Here is a 12,016-nt window from a genome sequence, read left to right on the forward strand (position 1 = left end):
AGTTCCTGGTGGTAGTTGGGTGGAAGACATTGGAGGCACTCAAATCCTTTAGTAGTTCATGGGTGACCAACGCGTTCACCTTATGCTGCCCCGTCCATTACTTCACTTACATTTTGAACACATTTGTAGTTCTTCCGGTTCAGCGCTAAATGAATGATATTTGGGAACATTCAGCAGCCAGCTACACAGCGGCAATCGGATGGTTTTACAGAATCGATCAGCCATTCAGTGACTGGGAGGACGACGTATGAAACTTGCCTAAAATCATATATGAGGTCATTTTGAATAACTTTGGAGTGTCTATTGGTGTAGATGGCTCTGCTAATAGAGACTACAAAAGTATCAGTACACTTTCCAGTCGAACTCAGCATACAAAAGTACATGTCAACACTGTTTTTGTTATTATTCTCACTGCCAGAAGGCTAGACAAAAGGTCCACACAGAGAGAGTTGAAATGTATGAATATTAGTTCATCTAGAGAGTGAATTAAACCAACCGCTTGTCTGTCTGTTTATGTGCCAGTTAGTGGCAAGCTGGCTAGCTGATAGCTATCAAGCTATCCCCAAATTGGAGGTTTGTTTATTAGTATTTATTAATACCCCGTGGTTAAACACGCAGTGCGGACCCGTGTCTACCCCCTCTGGCAGTGAGAGTACTTAGAAAAACACTGCAGACGTGTGCTTTCTGTATGCCGGTCCCACGCAGCCAGCAGCTCCTCACAGCTCCAAAAACGTCCACAAATTTCCAAATAGGCCTCCATTAAATAAATTGATCACACATTGGGAATCTAAATAGAGATGGAAGCAACGCCAAGAAAAGTATTCGCACTTTTGCTCTATAACGGAAGTAAGATTACAAAATGAGGCAATGTGGAAGCGTCCTAGTTCAGCCAAAGAATGAAGTCAATAGCGTATAGTATATGTGTATTTGGTCAAAATCAAATTAAATGAATTTGCATTGACTACAATGCAAATGGTAAAGGGCTTTTTTTCATGGGTGAACGTGTTTACGTATGCAGTTTACACTCTGGGTGTAAAGTGCATTCTGGCATTGCGTTGCTGCCCAGTCTGCAGTAAATACACTTTGTGACAGCTGATCACATTATAATGATATTATAAGTGTTTGCTAGCCAGTGTGGTAGCCACAATTAGCCCTAGATAAAGCTAAAATTTCAATTTCTTAAATGCTTTTTCCATGGCTGTTATCTAATGTCCTATTTCATGAGCCGACATTTTTATAATGCAGTTTGTTGGCCCACATAACTGAATGAGGCGGAAGCTAAATCCAATAATAATGGAGATAAACTTAGCTAAACTCCTGCTAATGCTAACGAGCTGAGCAGAGTAGCAGTAACTGCCAACTCAGGTTTTGACTCCGGTGGAATTCACATGACGTGGTGTGTTTAAGCAACCTTTATACATACATAAATACTTCAATGAATCCATCATTTTGTTTTCAATATAAATATAAATATAAGTCGACAGAAAAGCAGATTCCTCGCAAAACAGAGAAACCTATAGTACCTATAAACCCTGGACTGTAAATAATCAATTCAGTTTATTTTCTAAAAGCAGCTGATTAAATGGATGAGAAAGCTTAAAGAATACATTTTGTTGGTGAATGCTGCATTTTCTCTGTGAAGAACATTCAAAGATACAGAGCAGTATCTGTATGTATTTTAAGAATTGTATACAGTTTAGGGCTTTTATTTTTGGGGGGCAAAATAATCAGCCTAAAATGCCATAACATTAAGGCATTGCGATCTTATTATATGTTGCACGGTTCAAAGAAAAATGTGAACTTTTTTTCATCAATAGAGCGTCACAGTTTCTGTAGCCCTAGTAACCGCTCTCGGCCCTTGTAGGGCAGCAGAACACCATCGGGTGATTCTGTCATCGTCCAATGACCTCAGCCCCCCATCTTTTTGAAGCACCCTCTGCATTCCGTCCTTCATTAACGCCCTTGCTCGCCGAGTGCAGGACCGAATTAGGATTCATTTTCCCTTGTGGAGTTAAAAGTGCTATGTGAGTCATTAACGTTAACATTTCAGCGGGGGCAGAGATGCTCGATAATTCCAGCAAACACCAGTCGTAAAAATCTTGCTGTTGCTCGGAGGCCCCTCTGCTACCACATCCAAAAACTTGGGGGTCTGACATCTTTATTGCCTCATGACAGTTACGTAATAAAGATGATAAATCCCCTGCGTAGTCATGTGTAAAACGTATGTAACTATTTCACCGGTGCACTTGTCCATAAAGTCCGAACATGTTGAAAGATATATTCATCTGAAACCCTGCCTGGTTCCACGTCTACAGTTTGTGGACTGAAGTGAATTATTGACGTGAACATTAAAAAGCTTGTTGTATTTCAGTCAATAAAACATGTCAATGGTCCGTTAAGTGAAGAATGAAACCTAAACAAGGGTCAATAGCAGCTGCAAATTAGTAAATGGAGACAGACGGGTGGAAATTTCCTGCAAAGGACAGTTTAGTTTATCACTTAAAGTACTTTTCTGGGGTGAATTTTGGCAACACACCAAACCCTATCTGGATTTACCCAGTTTGGTAAATCTCCATCTTGAACTCAAAGAAGAAGAAAGGAATTATTCACAACTGCACACAAGTCTGTTTTTACCTAGTCAGTTGCCAAACACATGCTTAGTGCAGTAATCTGGGAAAGCCTGAGACACCATCTCGTCTCTGTGCTGGAAGTGGATCTTCTCTGTTCTACCAGTTTGGGTGATACTTGTTCGTGCAACATATTGTTATGTTGGGTTTCTGTGAAACCTTGCCAACAGGCAACAGGGACAGCTAATAAAATGCAGGGATGATTGCTGCTCCGCCAACCCGTTTTCACTACAAACTCATCCAACGCCGACGCTTGGATACCGACGCACCAAGGTACCCTTTAGGGTCTGCATGACACGCATCAGGCTTTCAGCTCATCGAGAAAAGAGAGAATCTACGTAGCGAGGGACGAGAGAGGTTGGATGGGTCAAACAAACACGGGACTTTCACCAAGTAGACCTCTGTTTTTTTCCCCGTGTGAAACAACGTTGACTTATTTGAGCTTAGCTTTTTTGCGTAGCTTCCATACTTAACGGCAGTTACGTAAGTTGTATACTCATTTTAAGTAACATACTCAGAGCAACTGACGTAGTTTAATGTCCACGTAGGGCAGGTTTAGTCAAACACAGACTTTCACCCAGTTTGTGTCTTGTGTTTACCCTAGTTTTGCTATGTTACTGTCGAACTTTGCTAACGGCAGTTAGAAAACAAACTTTCTATCTGAACGCCCAACCAGGATATTTACCAAGTGTAACCCAATCATTTTGTTGCCTAAGTAAACCTCAAAGTAAACCTACGTTGGAAGTGATTTTTAAAAAGACTGTCGCGTATGTAACGAGCAGAAAATGTACATTTCCTGTGAAGATGGAAGTTTATTTTAAAAGAAAATATAAAGCCCTCAGATTTAATGAGGTCTGCTGTTCAGGGCTATCTGCTGTTTTAGCTCGTCTGGGAACACTCCATACATGACCCTCTGTTTTTCTTTTTCTCTCTCTCTCTCGGCGATGCCAGCCACACCCCTCCTCCTTGTGCCCACAGCCCGCTGCATCCTCCCAGTCTTTGCTGTGGCAGAGCAGCGGCGGAGTATTCTGTGGGGAGGCCGGGGCGCACCAGCCAAATAAGTGGTTTAGACCAATTACAGAGCGTTTTGGGCGCAGGGCTCGGTTTGGTCGGCAGACCGAGGGGCTCACGAACCTGCGGAAAACGCCAGAGCAGGCGGGCGCGGGGCGGCGGGAAAAAGGCCACCAGCACACCCTGACCGTGAAATATCCAATGAGAGCGCATCGCTGATAAGCCCAGAGTTGCCTCACTCTCTTGGCGGACTGTCTCTCGGTGAGGCGGGGCTTAGCTGAAGCTTCCTGTGGTGAGAGCTCATATGCTTTCTTGATTTCCCCCTATCCATCCTCCTTGGTGGTGGTGGTGGGGAAACAGAAAAGAGACGTTTCTGTATGAAGGCCACGTCAAAGAGGAGTGGATCCGCAGTGAAATAAGGACGGTTAAAAAAAGAAGCACTTACTGGCCTCATGCTGCAGTGGAGCGGGGAATGAACCGAAGCCTCGCTGCACTCGTGTCCAGCTGTAAGCCTCGCTCAGCAGCTATGAAAACGACGTCCCCCCTCCACAAACGAGGCAAAGCATGTCTTTTTTTAATAGAGGAGGCAGAGAGATGAAGAGAGATCTACCGACAGGCGTGAAACAGCCGCCACCGGAGAGCCTCGGCCCCCGGACTGTGCTCTGATCTATCTCACCACCGAGAATAAGCAGCAGTTATGCAGAAAGAAATGGGCTCGATAGGGGAGTCTATGCAGCCCTGCCTGTCTGCCCCTCGCTATTCTAGTTTACAGCCGTCAGGGTCAGAGTTCACACGCAAAGCCGCCTCTCGGAGGTTGTTTTTAGATCCAACCAATTCAGACAATAAGTCTTTGTGTTGAAATGAGTCCAAGATAGGTTCTGGTTATATATATGCTCATTTTTTTGAAACATGTTTCTGCTTTTCCGTTTCCTGTTCATTGTTTGTACTATAAAACAGTGGAAACCAATGTATGAAACCCTTTTTTGTCCTTTGCACCTCATTTACTGTTTAGAGTAGTTCAGCATAGCAATATTGCCACTTAATTCCCATGTTTGGATCACACTGTTGGGACTGTTTGGTCCATGCGTCTCTCTTTCTCCATATGTGTATGTGTGCATGTATCTATCCTGCCCTTTCCCAGACACTACTGCACTTAATCCAAGAATATCTCACATGGCAAGTAAATGTCAACAGAGTAATTTTTTGTTTTGTTTTACACTGCAACAAAATATGTCAGTAGAAATAAATCTGTTATTCTAAAATCTTTAAAAGGAGTATAAGCCACAGGAAGCCACGGGAAGACCTCCAAGCATCGGCGTGATGTGTTTCGAAGCATTGCTCCTTGTTTTAAAAGAGAACGGAGATAAGCTCAAAGGTGCGAGTGAATTCCGTGCGCCCTGCTGGCAGATTGTTTTCAATGTTTTGTTTTGTTAAAAAAAACTCATTTTAAGACTGGGAACACGATAAGAAAAAAATGACTTGCTGAAAAAGTATTTCTCTTGCTGTGCCCTTCCCTTCCCTTCTCCTCTGCTTAGGAAACGTTCCCATGGTACTTCATCTCCTCATTGGGTTCCCACTCACGCAGGCCCGGATTACGGATGGAGACCGGAATAAGGCCGGGGTTCACTGCTGCAGCACAGACGGGAAGCTGGGCAAACGTCTCTCCGCCAACGCTCCCGTGACAAAACAACAACATAAAAAGCCACAGTAAACAGCCCCGGAGCCAGAACAGCTTTTATTCGCGTCGAACTTATTGTCGAGGATCGTCTGGCGGCGGCGGAGTGACCATCGCCGACGCTAACGATGACAAATGAGCGGGCTGATGAAATTTCACGATGATCGCAACGAGATGTGAAAGCGGCCCGAGGAGTTTATGTGCGGCGCGTTTACGAGACTTGAAGGGAAACGGTGATTACAAATGAATGCACTCGACTTCCTGTCCGCGGCCTCCCTCGAAAACAATTTTGTGAAAAAGCGGCCGCGTGCTCCGGTTGTAAATGAGGCGGGAAAAACCGACTGGAGCTCAGACTCATTGTTGGCTGATGCAGCGCTGATATTCTCGGGGCGAGGGGAAAAGTGGAAGACAACTGTGGAGGCGAATAACTCTCATAAAAGGGCCTCGGGACATTAATTCCAGTCGTCTCTGTTGAGATCATTATACACGTTCCAAACCTTTACTGGAGTCCTTGTGCCGTACCCCGGTGGTTGGTGGTCAGCGGGTCCACCCTGCCGCTGTAGGAGCACTAACGCGCCAGCTCACACCACACCGACCTCCATTCTCAAGTTTATAAATAGCACTGGTTTACCGAATCCTCTTGGCACCTTATTATAGCCCGTCTTGGTTCATTGATGGTAAATTCAACCCAGGACCCCCTTTAAACCAAGAAATGAGGCCAGATTGTCCAGTGCACGACATGCAATTAGCCTTTTTATACCGCGCTGATGTGCTGTTGGTGGAGTAACACGCTACGTCTCCTCTTTTCCTTTGTTCTCTATAGACGCTTTTTTTATTTTTTAAAAGTGCTTTATAAATAAATCTGATTTGATTTGACCTGACTTCTCTTGACCAACATCCTCTGGGCTCAAAGCTGCTCTAAAAGCCACGGGCTCATGTTGGTGTTCGGTGCGTCAAACCGATACTTGTCACAGGTGTCCAGTGCCCGCTCGCATTCCGTCAAAACGTCCACAAGCACATGGTAACACGTGGGGAAGAAGGAGTGAGTGACTATGCTGATTAACTGTCTGGACAGCTCATGTTTGACTCACAGACAAACCAATGGGTTGTGAGCTTCATGGATTTGGACTTGAACCCGCCTCTGTTCTCACAGCTGGAGCTGAATGGAAACAGCGAACTAAACTAACTTCAGTTAGATTAGTAGGTTGCATTTGTGAAAAGCAGCAAGTTGCTGTTGAAATACTGACCAGGTGCTTTCGACAGAAGGTGAAACAGAAAAAAAATAAAATAATAATATTTGGCAAAGAGGTCATGCCCTCAGTTTTGTGTCTGCATAAAACCTGTTGTAATTTACTTTTTCTGGCCACTTGGGGGCAGTGTAACAAGCTGTAAACATAATATTGAGATACCATCGACAAATGACTCAATTTAATAAGGAAGTAGCCTCCGTGACAACCCCCCCCCCCTACAGTTGTCATGAATGCGGAGACCAAAATTGCTTTTCCTACCAGGCTGTCAACATGTTTATTTCTGCTCTTGGGAATTCTACCATGGGCATCTATGGGGATCGACTCGCTTTTAGAGCCAGCCTCAAGCCTCAATTTCAGGATCTGCAGAGTTTTTGCACTTCCGCATTGGCTCTATTCAAAAGATGATATGGTGATTATTCCATTATTCCATATTACCATTTACACATCCAGAAGCAACGTTGCCTTAGCATCCATTTAGTCATGTTTGTGACCACCTGGCCAATGTAAGTCCAATATTCTCTCTCCTTTCAGCTTTGTTTTGGTCTCCACCGACTCGTGAAGGAAATACCAGGCTCTGTATAGCTGCGAAAGGCTTCGCTCTGGTGGGCAGGTAGTGCGCAGAAGTTTTTTTTCTTATTATGTATTTTTACTACAAACGAGTGCCTGGTGCACGCAATATCAGCGCTGAACCAAAACTACAGCTGCAAGCCGTAAAAACAAAACAGTGAGTTGTAAGATGTTTAAACGCTCCGTACAGCTAATGTTGAGTTTACACTAGGCCTGATTGTCCAAGACACCCCAATGAAAGACAGACAGTCGTGTCATGTGATCAGTACATTAATGTGACAACTTTGAAAGCCGTAAGCACCATAAGGGTTGGGGGATGATTGGTCGTGCATTCATTACTGCGAATAAACCCTTTGACATTTCATGTAGTCATTTAATCCATTGGTAATGAAAAAATGTAAATTTGTATATAAGTATGAAATAAGGCGATTTAGTATTTCTGCAAGTTCATTCACTAACCTTTCAGAAAAAGATCCAATAATATGTAAATATTGTACAAACGCACACTTGGTTATTAGATGCAGTTTTACATAAGCTGACATTACACTTTCAAAATGAAGTGAAACATAAAAAAGGTATAGAGAAAGAAATCGTCCATATTGAGCATGAATTTTCTTTTTTATTTTGCGAGGGCAACTTTAACGTCAGTTGGCTCTCTTCGGACTGAACCACCGAGGAGAGCGTTATGGCCTCTTTTTACTGTTTCACCCCCTACAGATAACACCAGTATTAATGACTGCGCCATGAAACACTAGAAACCACGTTTGCCAAAAGCCAAAACAACAGTCATCACCTTCTTCTTCTTTTTTTTCACAATACATCAACGACACGGCCCATAAAAGTAGAAGAAGTAAAAAAAAAACGCCGCGGGCCTTTATCCCAAAAGTCATGGAGTAATAATGAGAGTCTGTCGTCCCGCTGTAGTCCGGCCTCCTCAAGTGGAGCAGGTAAATATTTAGTGAGGACCGTGATTGCTGCCGGCCATCGCCTATTCATCTCTGTCACTGAGAAATAATGGCGAGCCGCGAACACTAATGTGAGACGGGAGAATACGCCAGAACATGCTCTGCGGAGGAACGCGGTTTGCGTTGCGCCGATGCAATTGACTCCATTCTTCCGCCGTGTGCTAACCAGTCTTGATCTTGAGTTTAACGCTGCGATCTGGAGTTGTTTTAACGGTCGCATAAAATATTTTATAGTTCAAATAAAGTTGTTTGACCCTTTTAAAAAACAAAACCGGCTGCCGGCGTGAAACCACAGTTTTCTGCCAGAGAGAGAACCTGACTCGTGTTCATGGAGCTGTTTTCCATTAGGAGCTAACGAGTAGCTCGGTGAGCGGCCGGGGAAATGTTTCATCACAAGATGGATCCCCTTCAGATGGTCAGCCACGGCGGGTCACTTTTCCACGGGTCAGTCGGTGGGAGGATCCAATTGCCTCCGCACTTGCATCCACGTGGTAAAACATACATCTGTGTCAACATATGCGTGAGTGACAGTCGAACAAGGGGCACCGTGGTAGCGCAATGAGGAGGGAAAGGAGGCCTCCATATGCGGACGAACGCGGAGGGCAGGGACAGTTTGCTCCTGCAGGGAGGGAGAGTGTTCGCCTGTCAACACGGGAGAAGAGGGGGGGGGGGGGGGGGGGGGCTGCTCGCGGGGTCAGTGGGAGCGGCTTCAAATCCTCCTTTGTGCTCTCCGGCCTGCGTCGGAGACAATGTGGATAATGAGGGAGGAATTTGGCGCAGGGTTGCAGTGCACACACACACACACACACACACACACACACAGGGGAAGCACCTCGCCCCGGCCCCGGGGAGCCCAACCAGCCAGCTGTCTCAGCTTCTGTCTCCCCGGGGCAAGACACTTAATACACAAGGTCCACCATCAACGGACATGATTGATGTCCCCCGAATACAGTGTGTGGGCTGTTCAAAAACTCCCATCTCCGATTCAGAGTGAGCGATAACGTCTGGGTCAACGACAGATTCCCGAGTCTCCCTCGCTTTCTCGGTCGCCGCAAGAACATTGAGACGTTTTCTGAGTAAACACGTGTTGAACTATTTTAAGGTCCAGCCATAAAGAAGCAAGACGTTATTCATCTCCCGAGCGGCTCCACCTGGTCACCTTCCAGCTCATATTCTTTATTTATTGCCTTCATTTAAATGAGCGTCAGGTTTACAAGCGTGTCCCGGCTTTGCTCGTATAGTACCTGATGCCTGCAGCCGGTGGCGTGCGGTAGTTTTGACGGGCCCCAGTGCACGCTGGTTGCTAGTTATGAAGCACACACACAGGGAGGGGGGGGGGGGGGGGGACAAAAAAAAGCCAAAGGAATCTGAATTTAAGGAGCTTTGCTACCCTCCTGTTTTTTCTTTCGTGTCTTTTCTAACTGCTGCTTTTGTGTCGGAAGGCGTGACTGCTCGCTCAGCCTGCAGATGTGCTCAGCTTGATTTTTAGCCCAAACTAGCTACGCTCAGAGACGGTTCAGAAAGGATAAGAAGTGGACGTAGTCATCGTGACGTCACCCATTGGTTTGTGGAATGATGCTTTGAAGCCTCGAGTTCGCCGATCTCGCCGTCGCCATCTTGGATTACGGCTGTCGCCATGTTGTTTTTTTGCAACCGATAAACGGAAGTTTCCATATTTGGAATGCGGAGGAGCGACGTAGTGACGCCGGTAACGTCTCTGGTAGCGGCAGAAATTCACAGAAAACCTGCCCTGAAGCATACTCAGCTTTATAGTCTATTTGACTCTAAATGGACCATAATTTATTAAATGAACATCATGCTGTATTGAAGAAGACTTGCACCTAGAGATTGAGACCATAAACTCAATGTTTACAATGTTTACTGAGGTAATAAATCAAGTGAGAAGTAGAGTCATTTTCTCATAGACTTCTATGCAATCAGACTTCTTTTAGCAACCAGAGGAGTCGCCCCCTGTTGGTCAGTAGAGAGAATGCAAGTTTTAAGACACTTCCACATTGGATTCACTGGGCAGAACCGGAGGTTACCGCCTGGTTTCACCACTGCCCACATTACCCAGCAGACATCATCGCATATCTACATATGACAAATATACCAAACTAAATAAGAAATTACTCATATAATTGAATAGTGTTTTCTGATTTATTTACATAGTTTAAGTATAATAAGCGTATCATTTTGTTATGGATTGCCACTGACTGATTGCCTGCCCAACCGTGACAGAGATGGGTTTGATTTTTAAACAGCATTAATAGGCCTATATACAGTATATACAGCAGATGATACTTCAATGACCAATACACGTAACCTCAGTGAATTGTGGGATATATTATATTGATTGTTATGATTATAATTGTGTGACTTATGTGCAAGAGTATGACACTGCAATACACTGTGAAATACGTATCTATTGTATTCATTATATTTGATGGGACACTTGAATAAATGAATTGCATTGCTGGTCGACAGCTTGGGTCCGTGTTTACTTCCTGTCAGCGCACGTCATTCACGTGCACTGCAACAGGAGTTGAACCGGGACACATTTGACAACTGTGGAGAATATCACAGCAGAAAGACGGACTTATAGTGAGACAGCTGTGGGGGTATGATTCAGGTGCGATTCAAAATCATTTTCACTTTGTGTTCAGGCAACAGAAAGACGATATAAACATCTCCTTCGCAGCTGCTCCCGAGTAAATGAGGGGAGCAAATCAAACCGCATCACCTTTTAAATCATCCGGTATAAATGTGACGTCCCGGGGGGACTTTTCTTGGCACCCCCCCCCCCCCCCCCCCCCCCTCAGTAGAGTGAAGAAAACGTCATCGTGAGTTGGGACGAGACTACTTCACTGATTGTCAGTGACTTAAATCGGGAACAAAAATAAGGAAACACCCGCTGTGGTTTTATCGATATCAGACGTGTCATCCAACTAGTGTATGTGGCCTCGCGTGCGCACGCTAGTCTGCCGGGACTCGGCGGGGGAGGAGGGACTTTCATTGGACGCTGCGCAACAAGTCGCCGGGGCGCAAGAAGTGGATGATGGAGGAGCGAAAACGGCAGCACCGAACGGCGTGCAGTAGCAAATGATGCTAAGTAACGAGAGTATTACCTCAGACACATGTTTCGCTCGCGCCGCCGCTTAAGAAAGAATGTGTCGCAGTAAAGTTGATCCGGACTTTGAAAGCGCGCCGTCGGAAGTTTTTTCTCTCTCACCGAAACGGGAGAACAGTTTGGAGGACTTCTTCTATCACAGCGAGGCAAAGATGCAGCGCTCCCCCAGCAATGATGGTTAACTTTCCTCTCGGCGTTTAACGGCTGAAAGTTTCCAGGACGGGGGGCAGCAGGGGGGGGTTAGGGGGACGCAGCAGGTGAGATTCGGACCGCGGCTGTAACGTGACCGGGGGGGGGTGGGGGGGGGGGGGGCGACGACGTGAAATGGTCCCGACCTGTCCCAGAAGCTGGGAGGAAATAACCTGAAACTAATAATAATAAAAAGAGATTCTCAGTCCACCATGAGAGCGCTGACGCTGCTGTGCCTCGCGGTCGGGCTGTGGGAGTCGAGCCTGAGCAACAGGAACTGCCCGGACCTGATCGTTGACAGCTGTCACTGCTCGGCGGAGAGGACCAAGGAGCTGAGCAGGCAGCACGTCCGCAGAGTCAAAGTGGTGTGCGAGGACGTGGACCTGATGGACACGCTGCAGACCAGCTTCCTGCCCAACAGAACCGTGTCCCTGTGAGTATCGGTTCTGGTCCACTGTGCTGTGTGATTTTGGTTGTTGTTTTATTTTATTACAGTGAGCGGTCAAAAGTTCATTTTTGTCCTTGAATTCAAAGAGACCCCGTCTAGAGGATGGGGCCCTTGAGCGCCCTTAAAGGGCCCCTGGAGATCCTTAAATCCCCAC

At 45.8% G+C, this 12,016-nt stretch overlaps 1 protein-coding gene across 1 annotated transcript in view; it reads left to right on the forward strand.

Moving 5' to 3' along the window:
* Positions 1-11,609: 11,609 nt before the first annotated feature.
* Positions 11,610-12,016, forward strand: part of adgra1b (adhesion G protein-coupled receptor A1b) — a gene marked incomplete at its 3' end in the record, with an annotated part of 137,689 nt that continues 137,282 nt past the window's right edge. Inside the window, exon 1 of the mRNA XM_079168841.1 lies at positions 11,610-11,847. Coding sequence (XP_079024967.1) covers positions 11,627-11,847 — 221 coding nt within the window. The 5' untranslated portion in view covers positions 11,610-11,626. The remainder of the gene's footprint in view (positions 11,848-12,016) is intronic.

The sequence above is a fragment of the Pholis gunnellus genome (assembly GCF_910591455.1).
Source record: "Pholis gunnellus genome assembly, chromosome: 11".
NCBI lineage: Eukaryota > Metazoa > Chordata > Actinopteri > Perciformes > Pholidae > Pholis > Pholis gunnellus.